Source organism: Cervus canadensis, chromosome 18 (genome assembly GCF_019320065.1).
Source record: "Cervus canadensis isolate Bull #8, Minnesota chromosome 18, ASM1932006v1, whole genome shotgun sequence".
In the NCBI taxonomy this organism is placed as follows: domain Eukaryota; kingdom Metazoa; phylum Chordata; class Mammalia; order Artiodactyla; family Cervidae; genus Cervus; species Cervus canadensis.
In genome coordinates, this window is record NC_057403.1 from 15,492,179 (window position 1) to 15,511,400 (window position 19,222).

At 49.0% G+C, this 19,222-nt stretch overlaps 2 protein-coding genes across 13 annotated transcripts in view; one reads left to right on the plus strand and one right to left on the minus strand.

Annotated features, from left to right (window-relative positions):
• LOC122420196 (carcinoembryonic antigen-related cell adhesion molecule 7-like) overlaps nucleotides 1-19,222 on the plus strand; it is a 320,198-nt gene that overhangs the window by 197,040 nt on the left and 103,936 nt on the right. The window lies entirely within an intron of this gene.
• Nucleotides 1-19,222, minus strand: part of LOC122420201 (carcinoembryonic antigen-related cell adhesion molecule 1-like) — a 108,133-nt gene that overhangs the window by 26,537 nt on the left and 62,374 nt on the right. Inside the window, exons 1-3 of one of the 9 annotated variants that reach the window (XM_043435073.1) lie at nucleotides 5,545-5,702; nucleotides 4,285-4,641; nucleotides 2,816-3,094 (exon numbers count right to left, since the gene is read on the minus strand). The exons of 5 other annotated variants lie outside the window; for them this stretch is intronic. In XM_043435073.1, coding sequence (XP_043291008.1) covers nucleotides 2,816-3,094; nucleotides 4,285-4,641; nucleotides 5,545-5,608 — 700 coding nt within the window. In that variant the 5' untranslated portion in view covers nucleotides 5,609-5,702. Of the gene's footprint in view, nucleotides 1-2,815; nucleotides 3,095-4,284; nucleotides 4,642-5,544; nucleotides 5,703-15,136; nucleotides 17,037-19,222 lie in introns of those variants that run through there. 3 more of the 9 variants (XM_043435079.1, XM_043435075.1, XR_006263220.1) reach the window with 3 other exon arrangements.

The following is a 19,222-nucleotide window of genomic DNA, read 5'->3' on the forward strand; positions in this document are numbered from 1 at the left end:
CCACTAACCTTTCAGGATAAAACACTCAAAACTAGGAAATAAAGGAAACCACCTCAACATAATAAAGGCCATATATAAAAATCCCACAGCTAACATCATCCTAAGTGGTGAAAGAGTGAACATTTATTTTCTGAGATCAGGAGCATGACAACAATGCCTGCGGTTTCGAACTCTATTCAAAATAGTATTGGACATACTAGCCAGAGGGATTAGGCAAAAAAAAGAAATAAAAGACATCCAAATTGCAAAAGAAGAATAAAATTATTTCTGTTTGCAGTTGACATGACCTTATATGTAGAAAATGATAAAGATTTCCCAGAAAACTGTTAGAACTAATAAACAATTCATCAAAGTTGAAGGATACTAAATCAACATGTAAAGATAAGTTGCTCTTATATACAATAAAATATTCAAAAAGGAAGTTAAGAAAATTTTATTCTATTTTGATATGAAAAATAATATCAAAAGAACAAACTACTTAGGAATTAACAAGGAAGGTGAAAGATTTATACATTTAGGAATTAGAAATAAGTACTACTGAAAGAAATTAAAGAAGATGTAAACAAGAGGAATGGATAAAGAAGATGTGGTACATATATGTACCATGGAATATTACTCAGATATTAGGAGAATGAAATAGTCCCATTTGCAAAAACATGGATGGACCTAGAGAGTCTCATACTAAGTGAACCAAGTTGGACAGAGAAAGACAAATATCATATGCTATCACTCATAAGTGGAATCTATTTTAAAAAGGGATACAAATGAACTTATTGACAAAGCTCAAACAGACTCAACATATTTAGAAGACAAACCTATGGTTACCAAAGGGGAAATGTGTGTGTGTGGGAATAAGTGAGGAGCATGGGGTCAACATGTACATACTACTATATATAAAATAGATAACCAACAGGGACCTACTGTATAGCATGGGGAGCTCTACTCAACATTCTGTAATAATCTATATGGCTAAAGAGTCTGGAAAAGAATGTATATACATATACGTGTAACTGAATCACTTTACTATACACCTGAAAGTGACACAACATTTTAAAATATACTCCAATCATTCTTTTTAAAAAAAGAGGCAAATGGCCAAAAAGCAGATGAAAAGATGCTCAACATCACCAGTAATTAGGGGAATGCAAATCAAAACCACAGTGAGATATCACTTCTCACCCTTTAGAATGGTTGTGGAAAAAAGAAAAGACAGCAAACAGAAAAGAGGAAGTGTTTGCAAGGATGTGTAAAGATTCAAACCTTTATGCATTGCGGGTGAGAATGGAAAACACTATAACCACCGTGGAAAACTACATGGCCGTTCATCAAACAGTTGGACAATTGCCATTTGATCCAGTGATTCCACTGGTGGTTGTGTGCCCAAAAGATTGAAAGCAGGAACTTCCCTAGTGGTCCAGTGGTTAAGAATCCACCTTCTAATGCAGGGGACATGGGTTCAATCCTTGGTCAGGGAACTAAGGTCCCAGATGCCTCGGAGCAACTAAGCCCGAGAACAGGAGAATCCATGTGCCACAGCAAGAGAAGCCATCACACTGCAACTAAAGAAAGCCTGCACACCAGAATGAAGAGCCCACATGATGCAATTAAGACCCAGCGCAGCCATAATAAAAAAGATTGAAAGCAGTGATTGAACAGATACTTAGACACCCATGTTGATGGTAGCATATTCACAAAAGGTGGAAACAATTTAAAAGACAATCAACTTATGAATTATCAAATGTTGTGTATAGATACAAGGGAATATACTTCAGCCTTTCAAAGGAATGAAATTCAGACATACGCTATAATATGGATGGGACCTTGAAGACATAATGCTAATAAGTGAAATAAATCAGACCCAAAGGGATAATTATAATGTTATATGATTCCACTACTTTGGCCATCTGATGCAAAGAGCCAACTCATTGGAAAAGACCCTGATGCTGGGAGGAGGGCAGGAGGAGAAGGGGGTGACAGAGGACGAAATGGTTGGATGGCATCATCGAACTCAATGGACATGAGTTTAAGCTATCTCTGGGAGATGGTGAAGGACAGGGAAGCCCGGTGTGCTACAGTCCACGGGGTTGCAAAGAGCTGGACACGACTGAGCGACTGAACTATAACATGATTCCACTTACACAAAATGACTATCATAATCAAATTCATAGAGACAAAGAAAGTAGAATGGTGTTTGCCAGGGTTTGAGGTGGGGGACTTCTAGAAGTTATTGTTTAAGGGGTACAGAGTTTTTAATAAGATGAAAAAGTTCTAAATGGATAGTGGCAATGTGAATGTACTTAATGCTACTGACCTGCAGTCTTAAAAATGGCTAAAATTATATATTTTATGTATTCTTCACATTAAAAAAATGGTAACAGCAAAAAACAACAACAACGAATCTTGTGAAAGTTACACTAAAATGCTAAACCCAGGAGAAGAAACTGTATTTGATTCAGAGATTGAGCTCTTACTCATTCTGCCACCTGTTTACTGTGTGCGTGTATTCAGTTGCTCAGTTGTGTCTGACCCTTTGCAACCCTATGGACTGTAGTCCGCCAGGCTCCTCTGTCCATGGGATTTCCCAAGCAAGAATACTGGAGTGGCTTGCCATTTCCTCCTCCAGGGGAGCTTCCCAACCCAGGGATCAAACCTTCGTCTCCTGCATTGCAGGAGGATTCTTTACCACTGAGCCACCTCGGAAGCCCTGTAGTGGTCTCGTTTGATATTCTGCCCACTGTGACCTCTCTCCATTTTCCACACGATTGTTAGGATAATCCACAGAGAAAGATATAGTATAAGGCAAATGGTCACTTACATTTCACATGCAGCCTGAGGGGGTCACTTTTGCTGGAGTTGCCCCTGTTGGAGACCTCACACTGATAATCCCCGGTGTCTTTTCTGCTGACAGGGTCTATGGTGAGGGTGCTATTGTCCAGGGACAGTGTCATCACCCTTGTGAGGAGGAGACTCTGGCCTTTGAAAAACCAGCGTATGGAGACCCCAGTCTCATCTGTGAGGCAGGTCAGGACCACGGGACCCTCATGTTCTGCGACTGTGGTGTTGCTGGCTTGGAGGGAGGGCCGTGCCACTGGGTCTGTGGAGAGACAGAGGGGTGACTGCTGAGAGTGGGTCAGTGGCCTGGGCCACGCTTCCTCTCAGAGACCTCAGCCATCCCTGGGCCCCAGCGACCTCTGTAAAGGTGCCCCAGAGGATGGCCCTGAATCTGTGATCAAGGTTTGGAGTCTCTGTTCATTGATGATCTGTAAGGAGAGGACTGTCCCTCCTCTCTGACCCCCAGGTACCCTGTGATGACCCCTGACCAGTCTCCCTGGGCATCTCTGTAGTATCAGCACCAGGACCCTCTTCTCAGCCCACATGTCTAAAATCCTCATCATCAAGTGGAGTTTCTTTGTTTTTTTTTAAGTTAACTTTCCTGGACCTTTTCCCACAATTTTCTTTGACTATGAAAAAATTCAGGGACTTCCCTGGTGGTCCAGTGGCTAAGACATCACACTCCCAATGCAAGGGGCCTGGGTTTGATCCTTGGTCCGGGAACTAGATCCCACATCCTGAAACGAAGAGTTTTTGCACCACAACCAGAAGATCTCACATGCCACAACTAAGACCCAATGCAGCCAAATAAGTAAATAAAAATACCTAAATTGAAAAAAATTCAAAAACCCAGCCTAGCCTACTCTCTATGCTGAGTCTCAGGGGAAGGACTGGACTCCATCCCTGCTCAGACTCGGCTCTTGGGCCTGAGCCCTGGCCAGTGACCTGCTGAGAAACTTTGGCCTCAGGGAGCTGGGAATAATCAGCCCACAGTCAGCCCCGCCTGGGAGGCCAACACCCACCAGCAGCCCAGGTTCTCCGTGGTCGCTGGAGCCGGGACCCTGGGACAATGTCTGGGGAGGGGCTTCCCCGTGGGCCTGAGCTTCTCTGTGAGGATCCCTCAGGCCAGGCCCCTACTGAGTCCTGCAGTGTCTTCCTCAGGGTCATGGTCTCAGGGAGGGACCCAGGGGGGCTGGACTGAGAGTTCTCTCCCTCTGCTGAGTCCCTCCCATCAGACCCTCCTTCTTTCTACATGGTGTTTGCAGGGTCCAGATCCCCTGAGTGGAATTCTGACCCTTTGGAGTTCGTCTCCACTGTGTGTGTCCTGCACTAAATCTTCAAACCCCAACACGGCACATAATGTAGAGGGAGATGGAGGCACCATCCGGGTCTGTCAAAGCAGAAGTCAACCGCTCCCCACCCCAACACCCCGAGGTAAGAGGAAGCACTCACGATGTACGTGGAGGTGTCCAGTCTGTCCTGTCTGTAAATCATTCTTTAAAATGAGCAGGGTGTAGGATCCTGTGTCTTTCTGGGTGATGTTCTGGATCAGCAGGGTTCCATTGGGGTAAAGTGTCTCCCGACCGCTGTGTGCAGGCCCATTGGTAATTAAATTAGTGGCTACTCCATATGATGCAATTAGCTGGATGGTTTCTACCCTTTCTCCTCTGTACCAGGAATAGTGTAGAGTTTTCTCTGTCACGTTGTGGGCAAGTAGCAGGACATTGGATCCTTCTGCAGCAAGGGATGGCACCGTTTCAATAGAGAGCTGGGTAGCGGTGGGCTGAGTCCAGAAAGTTAAGAGTGAGGCTAGGAGGGAAGAGAGGGAAATCAGTTAATATTTTGACCTGTGTGGGGGATGGGGAAATGGTGCCCTGGGTCCTAAGCTGGTCTCTTCATCCCTCAAGCCTTAGTGTGTGTGTGTGTGTGTGTGTGTGTGTGTGTGGTTAAGCTTAGTAGCATGACCCCCATCACTTCGGCCCCTCTGGGCTCTGTACTTCCTCTGTTTCCACAGTTTTCCCCCGGCTCACTCCCTCACTGCCCTCACACACCTGCTCACACTCAGGGGCCTCTTGGGAGATGTCCTTCCTCCCCGACCACCTGCTCTAAAGACCCTCCGTGTTCATTTGCTGACCCTTCCCTGCTCCATTTCCTGCACGACGCCTGTCAGCGCCTGACAGCACATTCTAGATCTCTCTGCCGGTCTGTCTTCCTCCCCACAGAGTGTAAGCTCTGTGAGGGCAGGGGTTGTCTGATCCTGCTTGAAACGCAGTGCCAGGACCAGGCTCCAGACATTGCGGCTGGGGATGAAGGAATGAGGGGTCCTAGGAATTCCACAGCCTGGTTTTGTCAGTTTCTGAGGGTGCTGGGTAAGGACAATGTTTAGTGTCACGGCTAAGTGTTTTCTGTAGTGACACCCAGACATAAATTATTATTATCTTCATCAGTTTTCAACAGTTACTGCTCAGTGAAGAATAACTTGTAAAAGCTACACTAGTTGAAGTTTTCCTGCCCCTCACCAGTTCTAGTTCATGGAGAGTCTCCTGTGGCTGAGCCCCCCACCCTCCCCTGCTCCCCTGTCCTCTGCCCTCAGGGCTGAACAGAAGCACTCTGTCCCCTCTCAGAGCCCCGTCTCCCCCAGTGATCCCACCCAGTCTCCTGTTCTCCCTGAAAACTGTCTCTGCCCACTCCCTGAAAATTGTCCCCACTCACCTGCCAGAAGGAGCCTGTTCCAGGGGACACACCGTCTGCGGGAAGGGCCTGAGGGGGGCTCCATGGTGCCTGCTGTCTGCTGCCTCTCTGTCTGTGAGGAGAACTTCTGCTCCAGAAAGGCTCACAGGCACTGCCGTCGCTGTGTGAGCACTGCCGTCCTTCCCGCTCTGTGATTGGCTTGGCCCTAAGGAAGGTCAAGTCGCTAAGTCACGTGGACCGGGGCTGGGGCCTCACTCTCAGTTGACTTCACCTTCCCCACCTCTCTCATTCCTGACTGCCTTCTCTCATCTTCCCTCTTCCCTTTCTGTTACATTTCATTTGCCGGGGAAGCGATGCTGTTTCTGCCTTTGGCAGCTTGACTTCTCACCCTAGACACACGAATAGGCAGTTTCCCCTACTGGTGGGGAGAGCACCTCCCTGGGGCTCCTGTCCTGGGCGTTCCCCCGTAGGTCTCAGTTGGGGGGTGCAGTCAGCCTCCCCGCTTCCACAGTCTCCAGCCTCATGTTTTCCTTCTGGCTTTCCCCCGAAGTGCAGGAGCCTGGGGGGTGGGGAGGAGGTGCATCAGGATCTCTTGTCATAGGGACAGTGACCTCACGGTGCATGGGAACCACCTGTGGAACTTCGTGAAGACTTTGAGCCCCCCAGAGGGACCTTAGGAAAGCTGCTTCAGCAGCCACACAGGCCACGTGCTTGCCCAGCCTGGCTGAGACTCCAGAATGTGGGGCGGGGCAGCCTCTCCCCAAAGTCGATGCACAGGGAGGGTTTGCAGATCCTGTTAAAATGCAGAGCCTGACTCAGCAGGGGTGGGGTGGACCTGAGAGTCTGCATCTAACAAGCTCTCAGGTGATGCTGACTATACTGGACTGTGGAGCACACTTTCTATAGCAAGGCTGATGGTGACAAGTCAACTGAGAGGCCGCCGCCCTCCCCCCAGTGGCGGCCTCTGCCGTGTTCTGGTCTGGGGTCTGCCAGCATGACGCAGAGACCCCAGGATCTCCGAAGCAGGGTATTATTTCCTTTTCTAACACTGGTGTAACACTTCCCTGGTGGCTCAGCTGGTAAAGAATCCGCCTGCAATGCAGGAGCCCAGGGTTCAATCCCTGGGTAGGGGAGATCCTTGGAGGAGGGCATGGCAACCCACTCCAGTATTCTTGCCTGGAGAATCAGATGGACAGAGGAGCCTGGCGGGCTACAGCCATGGGGTCGCAAAGAGTCAGAGGCGACTGTCACGTTGAGGGTCTTCCCAGGGTTCTCAGAGGCTGTGAGAAGGTTGTGTTCTATTCCCATCAGAAGCCTCCAGAAAAGGACTGAGGGGCTGAAAAGGGGGCGTGAGTAACGCCGGGTGAGAGGGATCCTCCTTCTTTGTCCTTGGGGGTCCAGTGGGGCCACAGCTTCCAGGGTGTGGCCTGAAGGAATAGTAGTTGCTAATGGTGTGAAGTGGGCCCACGCCTGGCTGTATGGAGGAGGTGCTGGAGTCCAGTGTGGGGGGCGTGGAGAGCGAGGAGGACCGTGGACTGAGGTGACATCCGTGAGGGTCTGACTGCTGGGTTGAGGGATGTCTGAGACCCTTGGGGAGACTCGAGGCCGTGGAGGAACGCTGCTGCCGTCTGGTGGACAGGGGAGGAAATGCAGCAGTCCCCACACCACGCGGTTCTGCCTAACCTCACGGATTATCGAGGGTCTTTGTTGCTGTGTCAGAGAAGGCAATGGCACCCGACTCCAGTAATCTTGCCTGGAGAATCCCAGGGATGGGGGAGCCTGGTGGGCTGCCGTCTATGGGGTCGCACAGAGTTGAACAGGACTGACGTGACTTAGCAGCAGCAGGAACAGCAGCAGTTGTTGCTGTGTACGGCCTTTCTCTAGTTGAGGAGCGTGGGCTTCTCATTGTGGTGGCTTCTCTTGTTGCAGAGTTCCCTCCCTGAAGTTCCTTATTATTATTAAAACTGAAAATGTTTTTTGTACTTTTGATCGCTCTGGGTCTTTGTTGCTACACTCAGGTTTTCTCTCGTTGCGGTGAGCAGGGGCTACCCTTCGGTGCGGGGCACATTGCGGTGGCGTCTCTGGTTGCAGAGCAGAGGCTTTAGGGCACGCGGGCTTCCGAAGCTGTGGCTCTCCGGCTCGGTAGCTGTAACACTGAGCTTAGTTGCTCTGAGGCGGGTGGGATCCTCCCGGCCCAGGGATCAAACCCGTGTCTCTTGCATTGGTGGGTGGATTCCCAACCTCTGGACCACCAAGGCAGCCATGGATGGTAGTCTGGGCAGAGACATTTGCTTGCAGAGAAGGCAGATCTGTATCCAGAGTACCTGCCTGTCCCAGTAAGAACAGAAGGCTGCCCTTTCATCACGGAGAAGGTTCACTGTAATCAGCCTGCCACCAGGTAACTGGCTGATCACCCTGGGGAGCAGTGCCCTACCTGAGGCCCGGCGGGTCTCGGGGCTGACAGACTGGGCCCTCAGCGGTGGCTGTAGCCAGGTCAGCCTTGGTGAGTGGAAGTCTGTGTTGCTGAGTCCACGTATGACTTGCATCCTCACCGCCGTGGCCACTACATTTGTGAGCCCACCAGTCGAAGGCAGGGGTAGCTGGGGAAAGAGGCTGACTGGGGCTTCCCTGGTGGTCCTGGTGTTGAAAATCTGCCTGGCAGCGCAGGGGATGTGGGTTCAATCCCTGGTCTGGGGCAACTAAGCCCATGTGCCACAACTACTGACCCTGGGCCCAGAGCCCACGGGCTGCAACTACTGAGGACCAAGCACCCTAGAGCTTGTGCTCTGCAACAAGAGAAGCCACTGCAGTGAAGAGGAGCCCCCACTCACTGCAACTAGAGAAAGCCCTCGCACAGCAATGAAGACCCAGCGCAGCCAAAAATAAGTAAATAAATGTTAAAAAAAAAAAAAAAGAGGCTGACAGGTGTCCACAGAACACATCATTCTATCCACTTGATTATTTAAATCTCCTGCTGAGGTGAACCATGAGCATTCAGAGAGGTTTATCCATATATTTCTGTCCCAGATCTCCTTGACACAAATTTTTTAGTCATGTTCTTAACCAAATCCATGACTGCCCAGCCAAGCCATTGGCCACAGCCCGTGAATCAGTGTATAGTCACACCTCTGGCCATTCCTCCTTCCAGGTGAAATGGACAGTCAGGTGCACTGTCTGAAGTTCCTTCCCCTGCCCCCGCCCCCCCAGAGGATTTCTCTTCACTCTGGCTTTCAGGGAGGTTTCAGAAAGGGTCTGTCGTGCTGCAGTTTTTCCCTTTCACGTGGTGTCTGCACACCAAGCAGAACTCTCTGTAAACCAGCCTCAAGTTTTCTCTTTTGCCATTGATTGATCAGCGGGACTTCTCCAGGGGGCCACAGGTGTGGCTCAGAGAGAGAGGCGATGTAATAGGAGAGGGATCCATGATACTTGGGCTACTACTTCTTTATTAATTAAGTTTTGGCTGCGCTGGGTCTCTGTTGCTGTGCACGGCCTTCCTCTAGTTGTGGTGCGTGGGCTTCTCCTTGTGGCGGCTTCTCTTGTTGCAGAGTACAGGCTCCAGGCCCTCGGCCTTCGGTCCTTGTGGTCACAGGTCTAATTGCTCTGAGGCATGCGGGATCTTCTCGAACCAGGCATTGAACTCATGTTCCCTGCCTTGGCAGGTGGATTCTTTTTTTTTTTTTTTAATAATTTATTTATTTATTTTTTCAGTGGGTTTTGTCATACATTGACATGAATCAGCAATAGATTTACACATATTCCCCATCCCGATCCCCCCTCCCCCCTCCCTCTCCACCCGATTCCTCTGGGTCTTCCCAGTGCACCAGGCCCGAGCACTTGTCTCATGCATCCGACCTGGGCTGGTGACCTGTTTCACCATAGATAATATACATGCTGTTCTTTCGCAACATCCCACCCTCAACTTCTCCCACAGAGTTCAAAAGTCTGTTCTGTACTTCTGTGTCTCTTTTTTTGTTTTGCATATAGGGTTGTCGTTACCATCTTTCTAAATTCCATATATATGTGTTGGTATGCTATAATGTTCTTTATCTTTCTGGCTTACTTCACTCTGTATAATGGGCTGCAGTTTCATCCATCTCATTAGAACTGGTTCAAATGAATTCTTTTTAATGGCTGAGTAATATTCCATGGTGTATATGTACCACAGCTTCTTTATCCATTCATCTGCTGATGGGCATCTAGGTTGCTTCCATGTCCTGGCTATTATAAACAGTGGGCAGGCGGATTCTTAACCACTGGACACCAGGGATGTCCTGGGATTATTATTCAAAGATACAACTCAGGAACAGGCTTTCCAGATGGCGCTAGTGGTAGAGAACCCACCTGCCAATACAGGAGACATTAAGAGACACAGGTTTGATCCCTGGGTCAGGAAGATCCTCTGGAGGAGGGCATGACAACCCATCGCAGTATTCTTGCCTGGAAAATCCCAAGGACAGAGGAGCCCAGTGGGCCACAGTCCATAGGGTCACAGAGTCAGACCCGACTGAAGGGACTTTGCATGCACGCATAACTCGGGAACAACCAGATGGAAAGAGGTATGGGGACAAGAAGACAAGGTATGAGGAAAAGAGTCAGACATGACTTAGTGACTAAACAACAAGAATATTCCATCGTATATATGTACCACATCTTCTTTACCCATTCTGCTGTTGATGGCCACTGAGGTGGCTTCCATGTCCTGGCTATTGTAAGTAGTGCTGAAAAAGATACATACACCCCAAGGATTCTGGGTCTTTAAGCTAGGAATTGAGTGAGGGATACTGACTCTTTTTTTTCTTGATTTTATTCGCCTTTTGTTCACTTGATTTAGAGCTCTTTCATGTGTACGGGTCAAGTAAGAATTTGTTAGACTTCCTGTTTCTTTCATTTCAGTTAGCCAGTGCCTTTGTTCTCTGTTGAGTCAGACTCTTCTGATGGCATCATTGACTCTACTGTCCATTATGGTGAGCATGGCCCACCTTCCCTTTGGTGATTAAGTACTGGCTCAGTAGACATGAATTTGGGTGAACTCTGGGAAATAGTGGAGGACAGAGGAGCCAGGTGTGCTTCAGTCCATGGGGTCACAAAGACTTGGACACGACTTAGCAACTGAACAACAAACGCCTCTTAGACCTGCTGCCCCTCGAGCCAGTTTCCTCCATTGCATTGAGGTTTCCCACTTCTGTGGCAGTGGTTCCCACTGTAATTTCTGAGCTCCAGAGAAGAGTCATCGCAGAGCTAGCTCTTCAAGGCTGCTGGGGCTTCCTTACAAAATCATATCTCAGTGTCGTGGTGAAAGCTGTGTGCTCTAAACTCTCCCAGGGTATTGGTGAGAAGATCTCAAATGATAAATCCATACAGCATTCCAATCTAAGTGTTTGGATCCCTATCTCTGAGTAAATGGTCGCTTCTGTGGTGCAGAGACCTCCTTGTGTTTCCATCAAGATAAACATAGATAGGTGGAAAACTTAGCAGTAACCTAGTGAGCTGAGTGGGAAAAACTCAGAGGCATTTTTCTCTGAGAAGGCCTTCAGGGGCTCAACCCAGTATCCCCAGAGGAGCCCCAGAGAGGGGAGAGAATACTTCACACAGAGTCCCAGGTGCTCCTGGAATAACTGAGGGGAATAAGCCAGGTCAGGAGATGCTCTCGGACCTCTGGTCTGACCTGACACAGTCAGTCTGGAGGGTCCCCCTCGGGGGTGTCTGTTTTCCTCAGGAATAGCCTAAGCCATGAGGTCTTGTGTGTGTGTGTGTTTTAAACCAAGTATGTTTTATTTATCTGCTCATCTTTGGCTGTGCTGGGTCTTTGTTGCTCAGGTCTTTCTCTAGTTGCGGTGCTCGGGCTTCTCACTGCAGTGGCTCCTCTTGTTGCAGACCATGGGCTCCGGGGCTCGTGGGCTCAGTAGTTGTGACTTCCGGGCTCCAGAGCACAGGCTCGATAGCTGTGGAGCGCATGCCTGGTTGCCCCGCGGCATGTGGGGTCTTTCCCGATCAGGGATCAAACCCATGTCTCCTGCAATGGCAGGTGGATTCTTCACTACTGAGCCACCAGGGAAGCCCAGGATCATTTTAAAGCAAAGGCACGTCTATTGTTTTGTCTAAGGATGGTGGTTACTTTCCTCCCCAAATCATTCTGTGTCCACGCCTGGGAAATTCCATGGTGGGCTCCAGCCACGGGGTCACAGAGAACCGGACATGACGGAGCGCACCAGGCTCATGGTGCTGCTGCTTCCCCGTCACTGCAGTCCTGTCTGACTCTCTGTGACCCCGTGCACTGTGGCCCCCGGTCGCCTCTGTCCATGGGGTTTGCCAGGCAAGAAGGCTGGAGTGGGTTGCCATTTCATCCTCCAGGGGATGTTCCCGACCCAGCGATCGAAGCCCCATCTCCTGTGTCTTTACTGCTGTGCCCCCGGGGAAGCCCCCCCACTCAGGGTCCTTGAGGACACCTTCGGGCAGAGTGAGTCTAGCAGTTCCCACAGTGGGGGTGGGATGTGGTGTGGGAGACACCTTTATGTGTCCTGATGTCACCATCTGGCTCAGAGAGTCCTCTGGACACCATCTCCTGGTCCAAGATCGGCTCTGCCAGTCAGCGCAGGATGCCTGCCGCCCAGTAGAACTCTGGGGGGACGGGATGGGCCACATTTCCTTGGTCCCACACTTCAAAAGGGTTAGAACGGTGAATGTCAGTTTAGGTGAATTTTATCTCAAAAACAAAAAATTTAGGAGAGGATCCTACCCCTTAACTTGTGCCAAGCTGGCGCCAAAACACCGCTGGGCATGTCCGTGAATGTCCATTTCTTCACTCCCCAAGCACTCCCATAGTAATTATACAGGGGCCGAGGCAGGAGTCTACCCATCTACCACCCAACGATGGTAGATGGGTAGACTTTATTCCTACTATGAGCACTTTCAGTGCCAATTCCTGGCGAAGGCGTGGCGGCACCACTGACAAGCCCAGCTAGACCCATCCTTCCTGCATGTCAGGTACTTAGGGATCCGGAAGACACATGATGGGAGCACAGAACCGGTCCTGAGCATGTAGTTACAGACGAAGGAGGAGAGGGCCGGTTGGGGGGCTTCAGAGGGGGACTCTGGGGTTCACCTGCGGAGGGTGGGATGAACTGTGGCAGAGGGCATTCAGTCTGGCTGTAAGAGGGGAAGGAGCAGGTTTACGGGGAAAGGGGAAGAGGCCATCCCATGCGGGGACTGTGTAGGCAGATACAGGGAGGCATCAGCAAGTCCCGATGGACCAAGAGTGATGAGGGGACAGAACATGTGGAAATGAGACAGCAAGGAGCAGGGGAGAGGAAGCTCTTGGGGGAAGGTCAGACGAAAGAGATGGTAGCTTTTCTGAAGAGTGGTGTGTTCTGTGGTACCTTTTGGGGTTCCCAGGTGACGCTCATGGTAAAGAACCCATGTGCCAATGCAGGAGATGTAAGAGATGTGAGTTCGATTCCTGTGTGGGGAAGATCCCCTGGAGGAGGGCATAGCAACTCACTCAGTATTCTTGCCTGGAGAATTCCCATAGACAGAGGAGCCTGGCAGGCTACAGTCCACGGATCACAAAGAACTGGACATGACTGAAGCGACTTAGTATGCATGCACAGACGCACATGGTGTCTTTTTCCTCCAGAGCCTGGACTGAAGAGGCCAGGAGGGCTCAGGGCACTGGAAGGGAACAAGGAGCAACGTTCATGACATGTCTACCACCTGTGGCTGCTTCTTCCTGCTCATATGTGTGTGGACATCATCCAGCCCCATTTTCTGTGTCCCTTCCTGCATTTGCAGAGGAATAAAGTTGGAGAGCTATCCATGATCCCTCGGTCCTCAGGGCAGCATGAGCACACCCAGAGCCATCTTGGTTGGACAAGGGCTTTTTTTTTTTTTTCTTTTTTAAAGCTGTCCTGTACTATTCTACTCTTAAAATTTACTTATTTAATTTGGCTGTGCCGAGTCTTAGGGGCAGCACCAGGATCTTCCATCTTCATTGCGGCTTTCAAAATCTTTAGCTGTAGCACTGGAACTCTTAGCTGCGGCACGAGGGATGTAGTTCCCTGACCAAGGTTGGAACCCAGGTCCGCTGCACTGGGAGCAAGGAGTCTTAGCCACCGGACCACCAGGGAGAGTTCCAGGGTAAAGATTCCTGTGAATGTCATCGTTTCCTGTTAATATCCTAACCACCATGTTCTGCCAGCTGAAATTCTCTCTCCCAGGAAACAGTGATGGAGGTTAGGATAATTTAGATATAATATTTTTCTGTGTAGCCCTGTGTCCCCAGGACAGAGTGAACTCAGAGTGATCAGTGAATTTCTGCTGCGAGCCCATTCCCTCAAGCAAAATAAGAACAAATGAGGGCCTTCCGCCATAAAGCCCTGTCGGTTGTCCCACATGAATGAGTTTTTCACTTCCAGGTGAAAAAAGCTAATTTTTAGGGGTGAATTCTCACACCATTGATTGCATGTGTGCTAAGTTGCTTCAGTAGTGTCCGACACTTTGGGACCCTCTAAAAGTTAGCCCACCCGGCTCCTGTGTCCATGGGATTGTCCAGGCAAGAACACTGGAGTGGGTTGCCATGCCCTCCTCCAGGGGATTTTCCCGACCTAGGGATCGAACCCTTGTCTCTTACATGTCCTGCATTGGTAGTTGGGTTCTTTATACCACTAGCACCACTTGGGAAGTTCAAGGCCATCAATTACTACTGCCAATTAAAAAAATAAATTTTTGTTTTTTTATTTTATATTTGGCTGATCTTCATTGCTTCACAGGCTTTTCTCTAGTTGTGGAAAGTAAGGGCTCTCTCTCTAGTTGTGGTGGGTGGGCTTCTCACTGCAGTGGCTTCTCTTGTTGCAGAGCAAAGGCTCAGTAGTTGTGGCGGATGGACTTACTTGCTCCACGGCATGTGGGATCTTCTTGGACCAGGGAATCAACCAGTGGCCCCTGCCGTGGAAGATGGATTCTTTATTGCCAGGGAAGTCCCCTGTGTACTGATTTTATTGCTGCTTCCAGTGGTCTTGGGATGGAGGCACCACAGCAGAGGGCCAAGGGAAATCAGGGGCTGAGGAGGGGAAAGACAGCACATGTTCCAATTGCTTGGAAGTGAAGAAAATGAGATGACAGGCTAATTCTTGGTGGAATTAATAAAGGAAAATTATCCGGGTTGGAAGAGCTCTGACTCTGTGAGGGGCAGAAAAAGGGACAGGCAACAAGGAGGTGGGACGTGCTGGAGAGATTTCTACACACCTGAGCCCATGGAGACTGTGCAAGTGAACACTGGATCAGGCATGGGATGCACTGGAGCCATCTGTGTGGGCAGTGTGGTGTGTCCCTAGTGAAGAGCCCAGCAGACCTTTTACTCATGAAATCATCTTCTCTCCTTCTCTCCCAGAGGAAGACAGGCAGGTCCTCCAGGCAGGTTGGAGCAGTGACCTGTGGCTCTAGGTGGACGCACTTTGTCAGCAGGTGTGCACATGAATTGATTGAGCTCTCGGATCCCAGGATCCAATACCTCTGGACTTAGAAACAGGCTCACTCTGACTCCCTGTTGAGCAATTTCTATTTCTTCTGCCTGTAAAGGAGGCAGTGTAGAAAGCAGTACCAACTGTGAGGCAGCATGTTGATATCTGATACACAATATTTATTATAAATATAGAGCAATTTTTACAAATCATTCAGAAGTGGCCTCAGCCAGGCAAAATTAAATTATGCAGAAGTGCTTGTATGAGGGGAGGTGTACACAGTCTGTATCAGGGTGAGAAAACCCTGAAAGAGGTACTGAGTACAGAGCGCTCCCAACCACCCCTCTCTGGGGGACCAGTTCCACACCGCAGGCGGTCCGTCATGAAGGTGGAATAAAGCCTTTCTCTCAGCAGCCCAAGGAGGCCCCGTCTGTGCAGAAGGCTGGTGGGAAGCAGGTGCACCTCTCCTCCTCCCGTCCTCCCTTTCTGTGCCGACACACTGGGTCCCGTGCACCCCATGGGAGAAGAATTCCAGAGGCTCTTCAAGAAACCCAGGGCTGAGTCATAATCTGCACCTTGTGTCCTAAGGAGCGTGCGCACCAGTGCGGCCTCCTGGGCTGTAAACAATGCTAACAGCGCAAGGGGCCGTGTTCCCTTCAGGGCGTTCCTGCTTCTCAAGAAGGCGTCCTGAGAAGGTAAGCGGGGGCAGATGGACAGAACAGGCACAGGCGGGAACACGGAAGAGAAGGGGGTTGATGACTGGCCTGAGATGCCTAGAAACGGAGTGAGACCCATTTCTGGCCGTGAAGGTAGACAACTGCTACTTCTTATTTTCTGTGCGGAGCCCCTGACACAAAAGGCTTAGGGAGCTCATGGCCAGAGAGACATGAGGGGCTTTGGTAGGTTCTTCCCCCTGAAGTGGTCAGATTGGCTTATGCAGCAAATTAAACAGAACCCCTTTCACACAAACAAGCAGTTACAAAAATTAAAATGGCAGAATGTCTCAGAAGGAAGGGAAAAAACAACCAATACCCCCAAATTGTACATTCTTTGACCATTATTTAAATAATCTCTGCAGGGTGACTTTCTGAGTCCTTTCCCCAATCCCAGCAGATTGCATCTGGTAAGAGATGACTGCCCCATAAACTGATGACCCCTCAATCTCTGGGCATTGCCTTGAATAAAGCCCATAGCATTATTAAAACAATGTGTGTCGTTTTTTTGTTTGTTTGTTTGTTTGTTTTTGTTTTTGCAGTTTCCATCAACATACACTTACGAACGCTGAGAAGTTGTTTTCTAGTTGCTTCTAGCGGGTTCTCTGAAGGCACGCTTTCAAAGGTTTAGATGGTATTCTAGCTAAGTAGTAAGTTGCTTAGTCCCTGATCCTGCAGGTAGGCAACACTGAAAGCAGACAAAGGTGTAGAACTTCCCAGCTCAGAGCTGGTCATGTATGTGTCTTCCTGTGAATGGCGGGTTCACATCGGGCTTCAGAGTGCAGAAGGTCTTTGTTTTCCTTATCCTTGCTCTTCTTTTCTGGCACAGGCATTTCAGTGGATAAGAAATAATTCTCCAGGTTATGGCAAATTCATGTTAGACTCCAGTAGGACTGAGGTGGGAAGGAATGAACGTGTTCTGAATACACAAGTTTACAACTGGTCTAGGGGCAGAGGTTCTAGCAACTTTCTCCCAAGGTCTGCTTTCCTTGATTTCAATGACGAGGAAGTTTTGGTTTCCTACAGAGCTCCTAGTGGATGTGCCTTTTCATCCACTGACACTGAAGAAAGAGGATATGACAAGGCACCCTGGAGGAGCCTCATTAGGGGTTGAAGGAGCTGGGGGAAGACTCTCTCCTCTGTTCCCTGAGGGCAGAGGGATCCCCTGGGGATGGGTGTGAGAAGGCTGGAATAAGTCAACAGTGCAACAAGCAGGACAGGTTCCATTACTGTTTTTTCACTTCTGAATGGTTTTTGTATGTGTTGGAGATGGGGAGGCTGAAGTTGCTTTCTTTTTTAATTCCTGGGCATTGAAGTTCACGGAGGAATATTCAACTTCATTAACCTGAAAGGCATGAGCAGCAGTTAGTTGAATCAGCATCACAGGCCAGACACTCACCTTGTCCAGGGTCACATAGCATCCATGCTCTTACCACTTTGAAACTTTTAGGTTCAGGGAAGGGCTTTTATTACCTATACACTCTGCTTAGTAACATCCTATTGAATGATTATTATGGATGACTATGGAATTCTTCAGTGGAATATGATGGCACAGCAATAAGAATAAGTAGACAATAAAGGCACACAAACATATGAATGAAACTTGCAAAACAATTTTGAATGAAAGAAGCCACACCCATGTACACTGTGTGTTTCATTATATAAGCACATAATCAAGTAAAAGTAGTCTAATGCATTGGAAGTGAAGACAGTCTTTACTCTTCAGAGGGAAGTAACTGTAGCATTGTGTGTGTGTGTGTGTGTGTTGAGGGGGGCTGATTTTTTTAAATGATTGGGTACTGTTACATAGATGTGAACAACTTGTGGAAACTTACATACTCTTAAAATTATTAGGTAGGCCAGAAAGCTCATTCAGGTTTTTCCAAAAGTTTTTCCATAAGATCTCACGGAAAAACACACTTGGATCAACCCAATACTTATGATTGAAGCATTTTTCAGTTTATATGTGTATTCTGTTGAAGATTAAGATGAGGAAAATTCAGTAAAAGTATTAGAAGGTAAAGGAATCAAGACCTCAGGTCTATAACACTGGAAATTATCATTTGTCAGTAACACCAGAGTCAGCCTGGAGGCAGAAGAGGGAGAATGATCTAGTGCTTTTCTTGCTCTGGCCACTGTGCTGAGTGCTTTACCTTTGTTATATCATTTAATTCCTTGATCTCTTCTGTGAAGTAGGCAGCACACCCATTTTACAGAGGACTCAGCTGAGGCACTGTGAGGTTAAGTTACTTGTCCATGGTCCCAGCTGTGATCAAGTCCAGTGAGGTGGACTTGTAGGAGTAATGCTTCTTTGTTGCTGCAGTGGGGAACTCTGACCCAAACTTGATTTCCCATTTGTGTCTACAAGACTAACCCATTCTACACAGAGATATTTCCGTGAGAAAAGGAGCCAGTGAAGCTGGCTGTGCTTACCTTTTCAGGTGAACTGTCAGAGTGACTTGACCTGGGGAAACACAGGAGAGTCATCAACCCATGAAAATGCAGAGTTGCCTTATGGCCTCAGAAAGGACTGTTCCTAAAGCTGATGTGACTTCTAGCTGAAGGAGGTGGCAGGTGGTGGGAGGGCAGGGGCCCATGATTGAGACTTAAGGATTTCTCTTCCATCAGTCTGTGGTCCAGACCCCAGTGCATTAGACCGAGGTGGTGGTGGGGCGGGGTGGGGGTGTTGAGGGGAGGCCTCAGTGCACTTCTGAAGATTTCTGCCAGTTCACAAGGCCTGAGTTTTGCCCACGTGTGTTTCACAGGTGTGTGTCTAGGCAGCAGGCTCCAGAGGCAGGACGGACTGAGGCCCACAGCACCCAGAGCACCAGAGGCAGGGAAAGTCTCACCATAGGAGATGTCCGCATCCATAACAGAGGCAGGAGGGGGAAGGAGGTAGGATGAGGAAAGGGCTCCTGGAAGCTCGGCCATCACACGGCTGCCTGGCTTGTGTGGCTTCAGAGGGGCCATGTCTCTGGGGACTCTTCCATGACTAGGAAGGATGTGAGGACCTGTGCCAAGCTGAGGGTGGGGACTGAGATCACCTCTCATATTTCAGAAGGTAGGGGTTCCCTGGTCAGTCAGGGCACGTGGTGGAAGAAACCAGCTCTCACTGAGTGAGTAGCTCTACTTACTGTGGTTGTGATCTGAGGATTTGTGCTCTGTGAGATCGCACTGGTCAGTTGCCCTAAATAAATATCAGACACAGTGACTACTATTCCCAGGCACAGGGTCTCTGCTCCTTGAATTAGGAAGCACAGTGTCGGCTTGATTCCGTGGGGCTCCTCCATGTTCATTTTCACCTTGGTTGGTCCTCTTTCTTCCTAGGACCTCTGTCTTCAATCTACCCATTACCCCCTCTCATGTTTACTCCTCTCTGGTTTACTGGCTCTTCAGAACATTTATGGCCATTCATCTCAACTGCTTCTATTTCTACCCGGACATCTTTCCACTTTTGTAGGTAGATGCTGGTTATTTCTCACTTTCTTTATTGCCCTGGAGGGCTTGGGTTGTTCCTGCTTTTCTTAGGTT